We start from the raw sequence: 19,485 nt of genomic DNA, 5'->3' as shown, positions 1-19,485 counted from the left end.
GGTAGGGAAAAGCTAACGTATACTCCCTACAGCGCAGCCATTTTGTTTTTTTCTTTTTCACTCTCATCGTCGTCCCTCTCACACGAGCAGGAGTCGATCAAGTACAGGCAACGGGATCACATCGTTGGGGGCTTCTCATATAACCATCGCCGAATACACACGTGCATCGGCAGCTCTCAAAGACATCGTCGTGGAAAAATTTAAAACTGGATCGTCGTCGAACAAAATTTAATCACCGTCGAGAAAATTTAGGAATTAAATCGTCGTTTGACATCGGATTGTGGTCACCATCGTTGCACGTGGGAATTCAGTGAATTCTTGGTGACAAATAAAATAAAATTTTCAATGAAGATTTTAACCAGTTCGAACATCGTTTGACCCTCGTCCAAGAATTTCTCTCGTCCTATCGAAACTTTTCCTGTCGTTTGCCAGTTAACTATTATTTCACAGCAATATGGGGGCGCGTTGGATTTCGTATCTCCGGAAGCGGGAATTGGAGGCGATTCTGAAGGAGTTTTCCTTGGAAGCAACCGGAACAGTTGAGGAAATGAGGAGCCGGCTGTCTGCTTTTAATAATCGGGACGACCACGTGCTGGAGATAGCCGAGCGGCTACAGGATTGCGAAGCGGAAATTACAGCCGCCCTAACGGATAGGAAGCAGCGTTCACCGACACACACCCACCGGGTCCAACACAGCTTCAGGTGCCAGCACTGGAAGGCCGAGGTGCCGCCGATGTAGTCGGAGACACGGAGATCCATCCGGTCAAGCGGGATATTTTTCCCAGGAAATCAGAGATGTCCGCAGCCACGCTAGCGGAAAAGCTGAAGAATTGGGGAATCACTTTTGACGGGACCACGGACCCCATAACCTTCATCCAACACCTCGAGGAACGAGCCACCGCACACGAAGTTGACGTGGAGAAGATGCCGCAGGCCATCCCTGGTCTTTTGACGGATACAGCTGAGCACTGGTTTCGGACAAGCCAGCTGCTAGGAAAATCTTGGACGAACTTCAAGAAGGCGTTTCTTGACTTCTTTCTGCCACCCAGGTACTTTCAGCGACTCGAGGATGAGATCCGCACCAGAGATCAGCGACGGGGAGAGACTTTCAAACAATACCTAGTCAACATCAGACTCATGATGCACAGAGCGGGGTATAATGCGGAGCAGAAGTTGGACCGGATCTATGAAAATCTCCAACCGGAGTACCACATGTACGCAAGGAGGCACGACTTCACCACTTTGGAGCAACTTACCACTTTAGCGGTAAATTACGAGGTCACCCGCGATCGGAGCACAGGAAGCCATGCCAGAATGTTGGCCGAACCACAACCAGCGCCTAGAAGGAACGAGTACGAGATCCCAGCGTATGCATAGGTCAACAGAATTTCACACGACCGGCCAGACGACCACCCACCCCAGCCACAGTTTTACAATCAGTTCCTCGAGTGGGGAACAGGTCAATGGTGCCGAACTTCAGTCTTGCTTGCAGGAATTGTGCCCAGGAGGGTCACCGTTTAGCTACATGTCGCAATCCCATAGTCCTCTTTTGTTGGGATTGTGGTCGCAGAGGAGTACGCACTCTCGACTGTTGCCGTCGTACCCAGCCGGGAAACGAGAGGAGTCTTCCCCGGAATTAGGAGAAATCTTACAAGTTCAGTCGAGCAGAATTATCGCGCAGGTGCAAATCGAGGGTCAGGAGTTTAACGCTACCATAGACACCGGAGCTAGCAGAAGCTTCGTGAGCGAACGAGTTGTTCAACGTGTAGGGTCGGTACACACTCATGTCAGCCTGGCGGAAGGCTCACGCAAGGAGATAACCAAGTCTCTGGTAGTTTTCCCTTCGTTCATGGAAGACGTACTATTGGGCATGGGCATGTCTGCCACTCTCCAATGCGGCCGCGCTTCGCTGCAGCTGTACCCTCTCCTAATATGCAGCCCCACTAACGACTTAGCTATGCCTCCTCTCTTGACAAATGCGTTCACTCCAGCAAACAACGATCCAGATAACGAGGTGCAAACCACCCCGACCAGCAGTATTTTAGGGTCTCGAGACGACAACGCCGTGCGAAATAATCCATTTCGACGGAATCATGCTACTGTTTCAGCGGAACCAGTAGAGGAAGGGCGAGCGCCTTCCCCAGTCAGACCAGGATACACGCCTGACACTGGAGGAGCACTAGCCGCAATCACCGCAAACGCCGAGCAAGAAGAATTAGAACCCTGGGTAAACAAATTCCTACAGTAGGAATTGGCCAAATTCGAAGGATTGACGGGAATGTCAAATATCGCTGAGCATACGATCACGATGCGAGATGATAAGCCCATGATAGGTATTTTCCTAAGAATCCCGCGATGCAGAGGATTATCGATGAGCAGATCGACGAACTGCTACGCAACGACTGTATAGAGCCTTCTCGGAGCCCCCACAGCGCCTCGATTGTACTCGTGGGCAAGAAATCTGGAGAGATGCGACTATGTGTAGATTTTCGACAACTAAATGCCCATTCTATTCCAGATGCATACCCGCTGCCAAGGATAACACACATCTGGGAGCGTCTGCGCCATGCCAAGTACATATCGACGTTCGATTTGAAGAGCGGATATTGGCAAATCCCTGTAGCCGAGTCCAGCCGCGAGTGCACAGCATTTACAGTCCCCGGGAGGGGCTTGTACCACTGGAAAGTGATGCCGTTTGGCCTCCACTCAGCAGCAGCCACATTCCAGCGGGCGCTCGACAGCGTCATAGGACCGGACATGGAGCCCAACGCGTTTGCGTATTTGGATGACATCATCATCATCGGCCGCACTCTGGAGGAGCATGTGCAGCATCTACAAGAAGTATTTCGACGGCTACGAAAGGCGAACCTTCGTCTCAACGCGAAGAAATGCAGTTTCTTTAAGCGCAGCCTGGTGTACTTGGGACACGTCATCAGTGAGGAGGGAATTCACACGGATCCCGACAAGATTTCGGCAGTACGGCGACTGAGTCCGCCCACCACATGCAAGGAGTTGAGGAGATGTCTAGGGATTGCGTCATGGTACAGGAGATTTGTACCCAACTTTGCCAGCGTAGTGCAGCCCATGTCTTTGCTACTCAAGAAAGGAAAGAAATGGCAATGGGAGCAGGAGCAGCAAGATGCGTTCGAGGAACTCAAAAGAAAACTCACGGAGGCGCCGGTTCTCGCCTGCTCCGACTTCAACGAGAAGTTCGTGTTGCAAACTACTCCGCCACAGAAAAGGAGTGTCTGGCTATCATATGGGCCATCAGGAAACTCAGATGCTACTTGGAAGGTTATCGATTTGAGGTGATAACGGACCACCCCGCCTTGAAGTGGCTCAACTCGATTGATAATCCCACCGGCCGCATAGCGCGCTGGGCGTTTGAACTGCAGCAGTACCAGTTTGACGTCACCTATCGACGCGGGAGCCAGAACATTGTTGCAGATGCACTTTCTCGACAGCCTTTGGAAGTACTTCAGATGATCCAGGAGGATAAGCCGGGATGCACATGGTACCAGCGGATGCTGAAACTTGTTCAGGACAGGCCTGAAGATTACCCGGACTACGCGTACGAGAACCAACAGCTCTATCGGCATATCGGATCCCGACCTGACGACGAAGACTCCGTGCCCTGGAAACTGTGCGTAGCCAAGGAACACCGACAGCGAGTACTGTCGGAATGCCATGACCAGCCGACGGCAGGACATCTCGGAATCAGGAAGACAACCACCCGCATCGCCCAGAGATATTACTGGCCAGGTCTTTTCCGCGATATTGCCAGGTATGTCCGCAAGTGTGACACTTGCCAACGGTTCAAAGTCAGCCAAACCAAACCGGCGGGTAAAATGTTCACCAGACAGATTAACGAGCCGTTCGATACTGTCTGCGCCGATTTTATTGGCCCCTTCCGCGATCCAAGAGTGGGAATACGATGCTGCTCGTATTCTTCGACGCCTTTTCGAAATGGGTTGAGTTGGTCCCCTTGAGAAAAGCTACTTCGGCGCATCTCGAAAAATCCTTTCGGGAGAGGATTTTGAATCACTTTGGTATTCCCCGAACATTTGTCTGCGATAATGGGACACAGTTTACGAGTCGTTCATTCAAAGCCTTCTGCAAGCAGGCGGAGTCGTTTGACCCCTCACAAATAGCGCCACCAACATCGCCAGCGCCAACAGCATCGGCCGCCAGCGCCAACAACATCGCCAGCTAGCAGCTACAACATCGCCAGCGCCAACAGCATCGGCCGCCAGCGCCAACAACAACGCCAGCTAGCAGCTACAACATCGCCAGCGCCAACAGCAAACAAAACCCTCGCGAATAACTTTGTAAAAAAAAACATTGTACAGTGCATTTAATATATAAGCTTAGCCAATAATCATAAGATTTGTAGTTATATTGATACACAATAATTATTTTAGCCCAGCCTAAGCGATAGGTTCTGTTTACCTTTTCCCCCTCCGTTCTCACATCAGCAGTAGCCACACACACACACACCAGGAGAGCAACGAAATATTCACCACGATAAGTGCAGCGCCGCACAGGAGCAAGCGAGAGAGGACATGCGATCGAGGAGGAAAACAACCCCCGAAAATTGGCACGCGCCAAGGGAAGAGCGAGAGAAAAGGAGTACCGAAACTTCGACAAGTGGAAAAAACCCAGAGCAGCCGAAAACTTGAACAAAACGCGGCGGCAAAGCTTGACTAGCTCTCTTTTGGAAAAGGCGGTGCACGGGATCAGAAGTGCTAGGAGTCATTTTTGCAAAGGCGGTGCACGGGATCAGAAACAGGAGCTCTCTTTTGGAAAAGGCGGTGCACGGGATCAGAAGTGCGAGGAGTCATTTTTGCAAAGGCGGTGCACGGGATCAGAATCAGGTCTCTCTTTTGGAAAACGCGGCGCACCGGACCAGAAGTGCGAGCAGTTCACTTTTGGACTTTTGGAAAACGCGGCGCACCGGACCAGAAGTGCGAGAAGCAGGGGACTCTTGCAAAGGCGGCGCACGGGATCAGAAGTGCGAGCAGAGCATATTTATGTGGACAACAGGAGTCTTTTGCCTTCGGGCTGATGCCAAGTGACCCAGGAAGGAGTTTACCTAGACGACCTCGAGGAGAGTGTGCCTGCCCAGGACCAGCGGCGGAGCACCCGGAGTCACGCGTGTGTGTGTGCGTGAGAGCGTGAGAGTCCCGTGCAATGAGAAATTTCTCGAAGGCCTCGATGCGGTTTCGCCCAGAGTAGGCTAGAATTTATAAACCATGACCTAACCTAACCCGTTAATTGCGAGCACTGAGAAAAAAAAACATGAACCAAGAATTTTAACAAAGAATATTTTCTTACATATCTGAACACAAAATTTGCCGCTGCCATGTTGTTCTTTTTCCCTTTGACTACTTTGATTTCTGATTTGATTTCCGAGCTGACTACACCGAGAGAAAGGGGTGGACTCAACTTTAGGAAACCTGTTGCTCATTAATTAAATAAAAATATTTCTCAGATATTAAAAATACTACGCACTGCCACACCCTCTTTCCAAAGGAACTTCGGGAAATATTTTTTTAAAAGCAAAATTTATTCTTCTTCTTCTATCACTGCCGGCTGTATTGAGCCAACTCGCGCCCGACTACACTGGGAAAACAAAATAAAGTAGAAACTCGAGTTACAAATGAATCAATAAAAATACCCCAATAAATGTATTTCTCGCCTGATTTTAATGCAACTCGTAGGGAAAAAAATCCAATCAAGCTGGCCACGCATAAATATGAATATTTCCAGACAAATGCCTAGATTTTAGGCCATAAATTCTGCCCTAGGGAAAAGTTGTCCCCATAATCGATCCCCTCTATCTCGGCCTTCTCGTAGCGAATGCTATGAGCCAGGCCCAAATGCGCGTTACCGCTGACGCTTTTCACTCTGCTACAGACACCGAATAAACTGTTTCTCTCACTCCGTACCCCGGTGGCTGGCACTCTACATCTCACGCCAGCCAACCGATTTTCGTATTAGACCTTTTTGTCCCATATCTTTACAAATATTTTCGGTAAAGAGACCCTGGCGGGACTGAGTATATCCCAGCCTACGAGACTTCTTTACAACTTTCAATGTTGTTTTGCGTCTGTTGTGTTTGCTTGCTGTGGCCGCTCGCTTGTGTTTTCCGTTTGTTGCTGTTTTTTGAATATAAAATAAACGACGCGCCGAAAGTAATTGTTATTTGTTCCCCGTGCCCCGTGTTTTTTTTTTCGCGTCTAGTAGTCCTTGTGCCCGTCGAACGGAAGTGTCAAACTCACCAGTGCTAGTCGCCCCAGTTGTGCAGTCAGTAGGACCACAAGTTTCCACATTTCCACACACGACAGGCCTGTTTGCTGCTCTCTCTGCCCGGCAAACAAACATTTAGTGAATATTTTCTACACTTTTTGTTCGGTGGTTTTTTTTATTTTGCTAAAGTCACGTTGTGCCATCGGTATTGTTTTCGTTTCGGTTTTCGGGGAACAGTGCCGTTGTTCGTCTTGGGGGTCTAGTGACCTTGCGCGACCCGCACCATGGACCTGCGCAGCTGGCGTAAGGTCCTTATCCAGTAGGTCATCGAGTGTCGCTTCACCGAACACAACTTCATCACACTGGAGCAGTCGGACATCGATGCCTTCTTCTCGATCTACGTGCAAAAGGCCCAGGTGGCGCCGGTAGAGGAGGAGAACGCGCTGCCGGCCCAGCCTGGGGAGCACCGCCCCCCCCTGCAGAACTTCCTCCGAGATCATTATCCAGAGTTCAGTGCCCACATAGATGGCCGTGGCCAACTTGTGACCGCGGACTACGTGTATGTCTACACACTGCTCCTGCATTACTCATGCGTGAAGCAGCCCAGCGTGTTTATCCACAGCATCTGCAAGAAGCTGCCGGAGCTAGTGCAGACCTGCATCGCAAACTTCTTCGGCCAGACGTTGGAGCAACAGCTGACGCGCCAATTTCTCCGCCAGTCTATGAACAATGTGGCTGTGATTTACCGCCAGGGCGTCCAGATCAGCCCCAGTCGTCCGAGCTGCAGCACCATGAGTCCCGAACTGACCATTGACACCACACCGGACACATCCTCGTCCACATCCGCATCGCCTCAGCCGCCGAGCAGCACGCCACAGTTCCGTCATCCAGCGCCTCCAAATGTCCGCCAACGAAATGCTAGCAGCGCACCCGGGAGCTGCACGGTGTTCGCGCCCAGCTGGAGGTGGTGTCCTACGAGAAGACCATGCTCGAGGAGCAGCAAACGGAGAAGGAGGACCTGATCATAGAAATGCTGGACAACACTGATGGGGCCAGACGGTCAGGCTCGATGCTGTGCTTCTCGACGAAGCAAGCCACACTCTCGCTTAGCTCCAGCAAGATAGCGTTCTGCTTCTGCAGCTCTTTCCTCAGCTCGGCGTTCTCGTGCTCCTTCTCGCGCAGCTGCTTGTCGACCACAGAGCTGTGCAGATTCTCGGGCGTGGTGTTCGGGGACAGGGAACAGCTGAGCAAATCCGAGGACGCATTTAGAACCTCACGTCGGTTGTGTAACTCCTCGCGCGCTTCCTGTAGACAACGATCCAGCTCCTGCTTGTCGCGCTTCAGGCTGGATTCCTCCAGGCGCTGTTCCAGCTATTCAAGAAGAAAAACAAAAAAATATAAATATATATTTATGGAATTTTGGGTAGGTATTATGTAGGTACTTTGAATTTATATTTCCTAAACAGCGCCCTTTTTCGCCAATATTAATTTTAGAATTATGTACCTAGTAGCTTTAATTTAATTAAATAATTAACAACCATTAAATATGAATTCAAAAATATTAATTTAACAAATAAAATTCCCTCTCAATACCAAAAGTGTGTACAGTTCCGACCCAAAGGTGACTAGTTTTTCGCTGATATTCACACAAAATTCGCCGGATTTAGTTCTTTTGTGTAATGCCCCCATAAAATCAGACAGGTAGCATACCTGCTCGACAAGCTCGGATTTTTCGGCGCGCAAATCCTGTAGCTTATCGTTAGTCTCGGCTATAATGGCCTCCTTTTGGCTGCTTTCCTTCATCAGGCTTCGCTTCAACTGAAATGAGGAAAGTTTTATTATTGGTTTATGGCACCAAGTACCTGTGACCATCTGGTGGTCTACTACCTACATGATCGAACTCATTTAGCACGTTGTCGGCATTCTCACCATTCTGGACGGCGTTCTTGAGCTTGGCCAGTTGACTCTTGGCCATCATGTTCTCTGTAATGGGAAAAAACGATAAAATATGTTACTATCATATTTAACTACTATCAGAGGGATGTAAGCCACAAGATCTATGAGGCATTCTTACCTTTGTTTAGCGTTTTAATCAGATCCTCCTCCACTTGCTGCCCTTCGAGCATGGTCTTCTCGTAGGACACCACCTCCAGCTGGGCGCGAACACCGCGCAGCTCCCGGGTGCGCTGCTCCAGCAGCTCGGTTCTGGGTGTGAGCGGAGCGGACATTTAGAGGCGCTGAATTTTGTGTGAATATCAGCGAAAAACTAGTCACCTTTGGGTCGGAACTGTACACACTTTGGGTATTGAGAGGGAATTTTATTTGTTAAATTAATATTTTTGAATTCATATTTAATGGTTATTAATCATGTTAAGCTACTAGGTACATAATTCTAAAATTAATATTGGCGAAAAAGGGCGCCGTTTAGGAAATCTAAATTGAAAGTACCTACATAATACCTACCCAAAATTCCATAAATATATATTTATATTTTTTTTGTTTTTCTTCTTGAATAGCTTAAAACGTCCGGGAACATACTCGCGTGCGTGGACAGAATCCGGGAGCTGGAACAGCGCCTGGAGGAATCCAGCCTGATTGTATCTTCCAGAGAAGATACAATCAGCTCTCTGAAGCGCGACAAGCAGGAGATGGATCGTTGTCTACAGGAAGCGCGCGAGGAGTTACACAACCGACGTGAGGTTCTAAATGCGTCCTCGGATTTGCTCAACTGTTCCCTGTCCCCGAACACCACGCCCGAGAATCTGGACAGCTCTGTGGTCGACAAGCAGCTGCGCGAGAAGGAGCACGAGAACGCCGAGCTGAGGGAAGAGCTGCAGAAGCAGAACGCTATCTTGCTGGAGATAAGCGAGAGTGTGGCTTGCTTCGCACAGCATCGAGCCTCTGGCCCCATCAGTGTTGTCCAGCATTTCTATGATCAGGTCCTCCTTCTTCGTTTGCTGCTCCTCGAGCATGGTCTTCTCGTAGGACACCACCTCCAGCTGGGCGCGAACACCGTGCAGCTCCCGGGTGCGCTGCTAGCATTTCGTTGGCGGACATTTGGAGGCGCTGGCGATCGCGATGATCAGCTCGGCGGCTGAGGCGATGCGGATGTGGACGAGGATGTGCCCGGTGTGGTGTCAATGGTTAGCTCGAGACTCATGGTGCTGCAGCTCGGACGACTGGGGCTGATCTGGACGACCTGGCGGTAAACCACAGCCACATTGTTCATAGACTGGCGGAGAAATTGGCGCGTCAGCTGTTGCTCCAATGTCTGGCCGAAGAAGTTTGCGATGCAAGTCTGCACTAGCTCAGGCAGCTTCTTGCAGATGCTGTGGATGAACACGCTGGGCTGCTTCACGCACGAGTAATGCAGGAGCAGTGTTTAGACGTACACGTAGTCCGCGGTCACAAGTTGTCCACGGCCATCTATGTGGGCACTGAACTCTGGATAATGATCTGCGTTGGAATAAAAATGGGTCTCATTATTTGGCTAGTTTTAAGCAACAAGTTAGGGGAGGAAAATCATTGGAAAATCCCAAAACCTTTTCGAGGCGCCAAGGGAACTAGCTTAAAAGAGGACTTGAGAAGTGTACATACCCTTGCATGTCCTATAGTAATCTAAGGTTTCACTAAAATTGTATAAAATGGCCATTAATCCTTGAATAATCCTACTATTTCAACTAGTTTATTGACAATAAAGTGAAGTAAAGTAAAATGGAAGAAAGAAAATCCTTTGAAAATCCCAAAATAAGAAAATAACTAAATTAAAAAGGGGAATTTGATATGTACATATCTAAAAAGAATTTATATTCCCTTGTATTTATAATCACAATTCAATATTTGACTAAATAGGAATAAAATAAACATTTGCCCTTGAACAATACTTATATTTCAACTAGTTTTATTGAAATTAAAAAAAATTGCTCATATAATCAGTTCTATAAGTTAAATATCAAGTCGGTTAGGGTCTATACAAAGTCCTTCCTTTTCCCCATGAATGTTCCTATATCCAAAACATTTTTTTCTTATCTAGATATGAGGTAATACACCCAGACAGTACTGAAATAATATACAATGACCATTAGTCCTTGAATACCATTATTTCCACTTGTTCTGTTTACAACAAAGTGAAATTCTCATATAATCAGTTCTTTAACAATCGACTCTGGTAGGTGCCTATGTTTTTTCTATATGAAAGTTCCTATATCAAAGGTGTCTTGGAATGTAGACTCATGACATTTGGGCAACCATGACTTTGAAAAAATAGTATCCCCTATAGTATAGTATAGTATTGAAAAAATAGTACAGTATAGTAGTAAAATAGATGAAGGATGACAACCCTGTTTTTCAGGAGACATGACATGCAAAATTATTTCGGGCTGGAAATGCAAAATACCCGAACTCACCTCGGAGGAAGTTCTGCAAAGGCGAGCGGTGCTCCCCGGGCTGGGTCGGCAGCGCGTTCTCCTCCTCCACCGGCGCCACCTGGGCCTTTTGCACGTAGATCGAGAAGAAGGCATCGATGTCCGACTGCTCCAGCGTGATGAAGTTGTGTTCGGTGAAGCGACACTCGATGACCTGTGTCGGGAAATCGCGTAAGTGGATGGCATCGGGAAGACCTGCGAAGATCCCAGGATCTCTACTACTTACCCACTGGATAAGGACCTTACGCCAGCTGCGCAGGTCCATGGTGCGGGTCGCGCAAGGTCACTAGACCCCCGACGAACAACGGCACTGTTCCCCGAAAACCCAACCGAAAACAATACCTATGGCACAACGTGACTTTAGCAAAATAAAAAAAAACACGACCGAACAAAAAGTGTAGAAAATATTCAATAAATGTTTGTGTTTGCCGGGCAGCGAGAGCAGAAAACACGTCTGTCCTGTGTGGAAATGTGGAAGCCTGTGCTCCTACTGACTGCACAACTGGGGCGACTAGCACTGGTGAGTTTGACACTTCCGTTCGACGGGCACAAGGACTACTAGACGCGAAAAAAAATACACGGGGCACGGGGTACAAATAACATTTACTTTCGGCGCGTCGTTTATATTATATTCAAAAGCCGACGCTAGGGATGGGAGAAATGTATCAAAATCGATACTTTTCGTATAAAAATAAATATTTATATCGTGATATTTTTCAACTGACTTATCGCTGTTATCGCTATCAGCAACGTAAGTGACGGAAACGTAAGTGCGTAAATACAAATAAATATTTATGTCCTTCAAATTAGCGTCGGCCTGTTAGCAATGTCCGTCAAATTAGCGTCGGCCTGTTAGCAACGAAAGTGGAACGGTGGAATTTGGAACATGGGGGCTCTTTTTATTTTTAAATTTTCTCGCTTTTTGGGGACCAAATCGAAAAATCTAAAATGCTAGATTGTTAATGTTTGTGCCTAACCGAAGTAGACACTTCCGGGTCACACCGCGGGACAAGGGGGTAATGAGCACTTGTCGCTGGCACGGGGACGCTTTGATGGCAGGACGATCGCGTCGCGGCAATGGTAACGATGGTTACTACGATGCCGGACCACAGGCGATGCTAGAGCTGCGCTGAGGGTGAGCTAACGTGGTTAGCTGTTAGTTGAGATAGTGTATTACGAGCCCTATTCCCAGATGTAGGAAGTAGAACCGCGGAGTTAAGAGGTGTGTTGATAACTGTTTTATTCTTCATTTGGAACATGTTTATATACTACTTGGAACACGGAAGTTTAGTGTAATGATTAGTGAAGTAAGCTATATTCTAAAGTAGATCAGGGAATTATGATTATGGTAGCAGTTTGCGTAGTTGGCTTTGCGTAGTTGGCTGACACTGCAAAATGTGCTGACTGCATTGGCCGGTCAGTGTGCCGTTGAGTCGGTGAGACGGTGAGTTAGTGAGACATATAATATGCTGATCAGCAATTCTCATATGCAGTGGGTGCTACTGAGCGCCTGGTACTGTTCCCAACTTGGCTACTGCTTGATTTGTTGGGTGTGGTCATGTTGAGTACCTTTGGGTACGAACATTCTCCCCCCCATTGAGGGGTACCCTCAATTAGGTCGTGATGTCGGTCAGTCCTTGACCGAATTGTATCGGAAGCACCTAACAAATCATTGACCAAGGTGGATCGTTCCTTCAACTGAGGTTCATGATTGTAATTCAGGTCCTTCACATCTTCTTGATGCTGCTTAACACTCCCCTTTGCGATAAAATTGACATTACCGTGGGGACTGAAATTGTGCCCTCGTAGAACTTGATCATTTGGAACGTCTATGGTATGTGGACGTTCTGCAACAAAACTAAGATCTTTCTTGGTTAAGTTTAGAAATGGTGAACCAAAGTCAGCCTTCTTGTAGGTTTTGAATTGATGAGAAGTTGGTTCTATATTCATCGGATTTTTATCTTTCGTTGGTTCATAAGCAACGTTCGGTCCTGCAAAATCACCTCTGCCTTCTACCAGAATAGGGTTGATTTCCGTATCAGATGAGGTTTCTTTATTGAGATAACCTGTGATTACATAACCAAGCCTAGTGCCTTGTGCCAAAGGTTTATTAGGTCCTAGTTCAAGAAGTTCACCGGTTATTACACGAGAATACACCTCAGACCCTAAGGTTAGGTCAATGGGTCCAGGTTGCCGAAAGTCAGGATCTGCTAATGGCAGTCCCTCGGGAATATTAAGATCGGTTGTAATCGGTACTGACGGTTGGTCTGTAATGACTGTGGGCATAATAAATACCTCTAATAGTTTTTCAAACCCTGATGTACAGGATAAGAGCTTTAGTGTTGATCTAATTACTGTTGATATCTTTCCTCCGATTCCAGATATTTCAATCGGTGAACCTTCCTTAAGAGATAGTAGCTCTGCCATTCTCCTTGAGATAAGATTCACCTGTGATCCACCATCTATTACAGCGCGACATGTTTGTAATTGACCGTTTGGCCCTTGTAATGAGACCTTGGCGGTCGCGAGCATAGTATATCCTCCTACGTTGTCGTAGCCTGCAATGGTTACTGCGCCGGCCACTGGATTGCTAGTTGGTCCTTTGTGTAACAGTGAATGGTGCCGTTGCTGGCAGACTCGACAATTGGTCGGTGATCCACAGTTTTCAACCATATGAGCTGTCGACAAACAATTTGTGCATGCTCCTATTTGAATAATGGCTTGGCGCCGTGTTTTGGGGTCCATTTCCTGGAACCGGCTACATGCTCTAAGATTATGTGGTCCTAGGTGACAAATCTTACAGCTCTCTTCGTTGTGAACTGACTGATGGCGTAGTGTTGCTGTAGGTTGAGCGCTTATCGTCTCCAGCATGCAAGCGCGCCGTTCAATAAACGTTAGTACACTCCTTAACGTTGGAATTTCCGTTGGTGCATCCGCTGAATTTTCTAGAGCAGCTAGAGATTGCTGGTCTAGTTTTCTTCTGATAAGAAAACACAGGATTGGATCCCAGGATTTTGTGCTGATATCGAGGTTTTAAGAGTACTCATTGAGTTTTTTATAGTGTCATGTAAGGCCCTTAGTTGGCGCGAGGAGCCGTCTATAGGCCTATGGTCAATAATTTTAGCTATGGCGGCGAATACTAATATTTTGCCGTTCTGGTACCTGGCCTTCAACCGCAACCAGGTGTCGTCATAGCCACCCTGTGAGAAGGCTGTGTCTGTCAAGACGTTCCTCGCTTCACCACGAAGCGAACTCTGTAGAATATGTAGTTTTTGACTGGCCGAATATGGTTTGTTATGTACTAATTCCACAAAGAGATCATGGAACCGTGGCCAGTCTAGATACTCGCCGTTGAACTCCGGAATGCTAATTGGCGGAAGTGCCAAGTTTAGGCTCATTGGCGCGTCGTTTTCTCGTAGCAGGTTCATTTCGTATTCCTCGTATAATGTGTGGAATTGGGCTAGCTCTGCTTCTGCCAGAGCTGCGGCCCCAGGTGTGCTATCCAATTCGTCGTGGGCTTGCCTCAGTAACGCCCAATGGAGATCCAGGTGCCTTTGTAAGGCTGGGGTGACAGTTGGGGCGTTCGAGGCTAATGTTAATGATGACTCCAATTCGTTGCATCTTCTCTGCAACTGTCGGATCACCGTGTCAATTGCGGAATCTCCTTTGACTTGATCTCTTGTTGTAAGCTTGATGTTGGCCGAAGTTCGTCTGGGAGCCTTCGGAAGCCCGCTTCCAGTCGGCACGTTGTCCAGAAAGATATTCTGATATTTTTCGACCAGCTCTTTAAGTGCTACTAGTCGTGAAGAGTACTCACTTCCAGTGGGTAATGCCGCTTGCTGGACTTCTTCATCTAGGTCGCAAAACTGCTGCCAGAGATCGTTTAACTGATTTAGCTTACCGGAATAATAGCCGTCTCGGTGGCGTCGGTCGGCAGAATCCTTGCCATAATTCTTAATGAGCTGTTGGATTTTCCCTTGCAGGTCGTTTTGGGTGTCTAGTAATCGATTGTGTAAATCGATTCTTGTGTGACTTGTTTCCTCAATGAATGAAGTAGACATATTGTGTGTCTTGGAAACAAAGAATCTTGTGAAGCTGGATGAAGCTGAGTATCCTGTGAAGCTGGATGAAGCTGAAGTTCCTGTGACGCTGGAAGAAGAAGCGTATCCTGTGAAGCTGGATGAAGCTGAAGTTCCTGTGACGCTGGAAGAAGAAGCGAATCCTGTGAAGCTGGTTTAAGCTGAAGTTCCTGTGACGCTGGAAGACGAAGCGTATCCTGTGAAGCTGGATTAAGCTGAAGTTCCTGTGACGCTGGAAGAAGAAGCGTATCCTGTAAAGCTGGATTAAGCTGAAGTTCCTGTGACGCTGGAAGAAGAAGCGTATCCTGTGAAGCTGGATTAAGCTGAAGTTCCTGTGACGCTGGAAGACGAAGCGTATCCTGTGAACCTGGATTAAGTTGAAGTTCCTGTGACGCTGGAAGACGAAGCGTATCCTGTGAAGCTGGATAAAGCTGTGAGTCCTTTAGTGGGAAGGGGGTTGCTTGAGTGTGATCCTTTGTTGTTAAAGGATCACGTCGGGGTCACCAATGTTTGTGCCTAACCGAAGTAGACACTTCCGGGTCACACCGCGGGACAAGGGGGTAATGAGCACTTGTCGCTGGCACGGGGACGCTTTGATGGCAGGACGATCGCGTCGCGGCAATGGTAACGATGGTTACTACGATGCCGGACCACAGGCGATGCTAGAGCTGCGCTGAGGGTGAGCTAACGTGGTTAGCTGTTAGTTGAGATAGTGTATTACGAGCCCTATTCCCAGATGTAGGAAGTAGAACCGCGGAGTTAAGAGGTGTGTTGATAACTGTTTTATTCTTCATTTGGAACATGTTTATATACTACTTGGAACACGGAAGTTTAGTGTAATGATTAGTGAAGTAAGCTATATTCTAAAGTAGATCAGGGAATTATGATTATGGTAGCAGTTTGCGTAGTTGGCTTTGCGTAGTTGGCTGACACTGCAAAATGTGCTGACTGCATTGGCCGGTCAGTGTGCCGTTGAGTCGGTGAGACGGTGAGTTAGTGAGACATATAATATGCTGATCAGCAATTCTCATATGCAGTGGGTGCTACTGAGCGCCTGGTACTGTTCCCAACTTGGCTACTGCTTGATTTGTTGGGTGTGGTCATGTTGAGTACCTTTGGGTACGAACATTCTCCCCCCCATTGAGGGGTACCCTCAATTAGGTCGTGATGTCGGTCAGTCCTTGACCGAATTGTATCGGAAGCACCTAACAAATCATTGACCAAGGTGGATCGTTCCTTCAACTGAGGTTCATGATTGTAATTCAGGTCCTTCACATCTTCTTGATGCTGCTTAACACTCCCCTTTGCGATAAAATTGACATTACCGTGGGGACTGAAATTGTGCCCTCGTAGAACTTGATCATTTGGAACGTCTATGGTATGTGGACGTTCTGCAACAAAACTAAGATCTTTCTTGGTTAAGTTTAGAAATGGTGAACCAAAGTCAGCCTTCTTGTAGGTTTTGAATTGATGAGAAGTTGGTTCTATATTCATCGGATTTTTATCTTTCGTTGGTTCATAAGCAACGTTCGGTCCTGCAAAATCACCTCTGCCTTCTACCAGAATAGGGTTGATTTCCGTATCAGATGAGGTTTCTTTATTGAGATAACCTGTGATTACATAACCAAGCCTAGTGCCTTGTGCCAAAGGTTTATTAGGTCCTAGTTCAAGAAGTTCACCGGTTATTACACGAGAATACACCTCAGACCCTAAGGTTAGGTCAATGGGTCCAGGTTGCCGAAAGTCAGGATCTGCTAATGGCAGTCCCTCGGGAATATTAAGATCGGTTGTAATCGGTACTGACGGTTGGTCTGTAATGACTGTGGGCATAATAAATACCTCTAATAGTTTTTCAAACCCTGATGTACAGGATAAGAGCTTTAGTGTTGATCTAATTACTGTTGATATCTTTCCTCCGATTCCAGATATTTCAATCGGTGAACCTTCCTTAAGAGATAGTAGCTCTGCCATTCTCCTTGAGATAAGATTCACCTGTGATCCACCATCTATTACAGCGCGACATGTTTGTAATTGACCGTTTGGCCCTTGTAATGAGACCTTGGCGGTCGCGAGCATAGTATATCCTCCTACGTTGTCGTAGCCTGCAATGGTTACTGCGCCGGCCACTGGATTGCTAGTTGGTCCTTTGTGTAACAGTGAATGGTGCCGTTGCTGGCAGACTCGACAATTGGTCGGTGATCCACAGTTTTCAACCATATGAGCTGTCGACAAACAATTTGTGCATGCTCCTATTTGAATAATGGCTTGGCGCCGTGTTTTGGGGTCCATTTCCTGGAACCGGCTACATGCTCTAAGATTATGTGGTCCTAGGTGACAAATCTTACAGCTCTCTTCGTTGTGAACTGACTGATGGCGTAGTGTTGCTGTAGGTTGAGCGCTTATCGTCTCCAGCATGCAAGCGCGCCGTTCAATAAACGTTAGTACACTCCTTAACGTTGGAATTTCCGTTGGTGCATCCGCTGAATTTTCTAGAGCAGCTAGAGATTGCTGGTCTAGTTTTCTTCTGATAAGAAAACACAGGATTGGATCCCAGGATTTTGTGCTGATATCGAGGTTTTAAGAGTACTCATTGAGTTTTTTATAGTGTCATGTAAGGCCCTTAGTTGGCGCGAGGAGCCGTCTATAGGCCTATGGTCAATAATTTTAGCTATGGCGGCGAATACTAATATTTTGCCGTTCTGGTACCTGGCCTTCAACCGCAACCAGGTGTCGTCATAGCCACCCTGTGAGAAGGCTGTGTCTGTCAAGACGTTCCTCGCTTCACCACGAAGCGAACTCTGTAGAATATGTAGTTTTTGACTGGCCGAATATGGTTTGTTATGTACTAATTCCACAAAGAGATCATGGAACCGTGGCCAGTCTAGATACTCGCCGTTGAACTCCGGAATGCTAATTGGCGGAAGTGCCAAGTTTAGGCTCATTGGCGCGTCGTTTTCTCGTAGCAGGTTCATTTCGTATTCCTCGTATAATGTGTGGAATTGGGCTAGCTCTGCTTCTGCCAGAGCTGCGGCCCCAGGTGTGCTATCCAATTCGTCGTGGGCTTGCCTCAGTAACGCCCAATGGAGATCCAGGTGCCTTTGTAAGGCTGGGGTGACAGTTGGGGCGTTCGAGGCTAATGTTAATGATGACTCCAATTCGTTGCATCTTCTCTGCAACTGTCGGATCACCGTGTCAATTGCGGAATCTCCTTTGACTTGATCTCTTGTTGTAAGCTTGATGTTGGCCGAAGTTCGTCTGGGAGCCTTCGGAAGCCCGCTTCCAGTCGGCACGTTGTCCAGAAAGATATTCTGATATTTTTCGACCAGCTCTTTAAGTGCTACTAGTCGTGAAGAGTACTCACTTCCAGTGGGTAATGCCGCTTGCTGGACTTCTTCATCTAGGTCGCAAAACTGCTGCCAGAGATCGTTTAACTGATTTAGCTTACCGGAATAATAGCCGTCTCGGTGGCGTCGGTCGGCAGAATCCTTGCCATAATTCTTAATGAGCTGTTGGATTTTCCCTTGCAGGTCGTTTTGGGTGTCTAGTAATCGATTGTGTAAATCGATTCTTGTGTGACTTGTTTCCTCAATGAATGAAGTAGACATATTGTGTGTCTTGGAAACAAAGAATCTTGTGAAGCTGGATGAAGCTGAGTATCCTGTGAAGCTGGATGAAGCTGAAGTTCCTGTGACGCTGGAAGAAGAAGCGTATCCTGTGAAGCTGGATGAAGCTGAAGTTCCTGTGACGCTGGAAGAAGAAGCGAATCCTGTGAAGCTGGTTTAAGCTGAAGTTCCTGTGACGCTGGAAGACGAAGCGTATCCTGTGAAGCTGGATTAAGCTGAAGTTCCTGTGACGCTGGAAGAAGAAGCGTATCCTGTAAAGCTGGATTAAGCTGAAGTTCCTGTGACGCTGGAAGAAGAAGCGTATCCTGTGAAGCTGGATTAAGCTGAAGTTCCTGTGACGCTGGAAGACGAAGCGTATCCTGTGAACCTGGATTAAGTTGAAGTTCCTGTGACGCTGGAAGACGAAGCGTATCCTGTGAAGCTGGATAAAGCTGTGAGTCCTTTAGTGGGAAGGGGGTTGCTTGAGTGTGATCCTTTGTTGTTAAAGGATCACGTCGGGGTCACCAATGTTTGTGCCTAACCGAAGTAGACACTTCCGGGTCACACCGCGGGACAAGGGGGTAATGAGCACTTGTCGCTGGCACGGGGACGCTTTGATGGCAGGACGATCGCGTCGCGGCAATGGTAACGATGGTTACTACGATGCCGGACCACAGGCGATGCTAGAGCTGCGCTGAGGGTGAGCTAACGTGGTTAGCTGTTAGTTGAGATAGTGTATTACGAGCCCTATTCCCAGATGTAGGAAGTAGAACCGCGGAGTTAAGAGGTGTGTTGATAACTGTTTTATTCTTCATTTGGAACATGTTTATATACTACTTGGAACACGGAAGTTTAGTGTAATGATTAGTGAAGTAAGCTATATTCTAAAGTAGATCAGGGAATTATGATTATGGTAGCAGTTTGCGTAGTTGGCTTTGCGTAGTTGGCTGACACTGCAAAATGTGCTGACTGCATTGGCCGGTCAGTGTGCCGTTGAGTCGGTGAGACGGTGAGTTAGTGAGACATATAATATGCTGATCAGCAATTCTCATATGCAGTGGGTGCTACTGAGCGCCTGGTACTGTTCCCAACTTGGCTACTGCTTGATTTGTTGGGTGTGGTCATGTTGAG

General features: G+C 47.5%; 1 protein-coding gene and 1 pseudogene across 1 annotated transcript; one reads left to right on the top strand and one right to left on the bottom strand.

The window, feature by feature from the left end:
* The first annotated feature begins 795 nt into the window (after nucleotides 1-795).
* Nucleotides 796-1,377, top strand: LOC139353631 (activity-regulated cytoskeleton-associated protein-like). Its single transcript, XM_070997974.1, has one exon. The coding sequence runs from the start codon at nucleotides 796-798 to the stop codon at nucleotides 1,375-1,377; it is 582 nt and encodes a 193-aa protein (XP_070854075.1).
* Nucleotides 1,378-6,404: 5,027 nt separating this feature from the next.
* On the bottom strand, nucleotides 6,405-11,380 carry LOC139353630 (uncharacterized; annotated as a pseudogene).
* Nucleotides 11,381-19,485: the final 8,105 nt, after the last annotated feature.

Source organism: Drosophila suzukii, chromosome Y (assembly GCF_043229965.1).
Source record: "Drosophila suzukii chromosome Y, CBGP_Dsuzu_IsoJpt1.0, whole genome shotgun sequence".
Taxonomy (NCBI): Eukaryota; Metazoa; Arthropoda; class Insecta; order Diptera; family Drosophilidae; genus Drosophila; species Drosophila suzukii.
Note: the sequence above shows the minus strand (reverse complement) of the source record. Positions and strands in the feature narration are given on the sequence as shown.

What these genes read in the sequence shown, in the direction of transcription:
- LOC139353631 (XM_070997974.1), top strand. Translation starts at nt 796, where the DNA reads ATGTCCGCAGCCACGCTAGCGGAAAAGCTGAAGAATTGGGGAATCACT.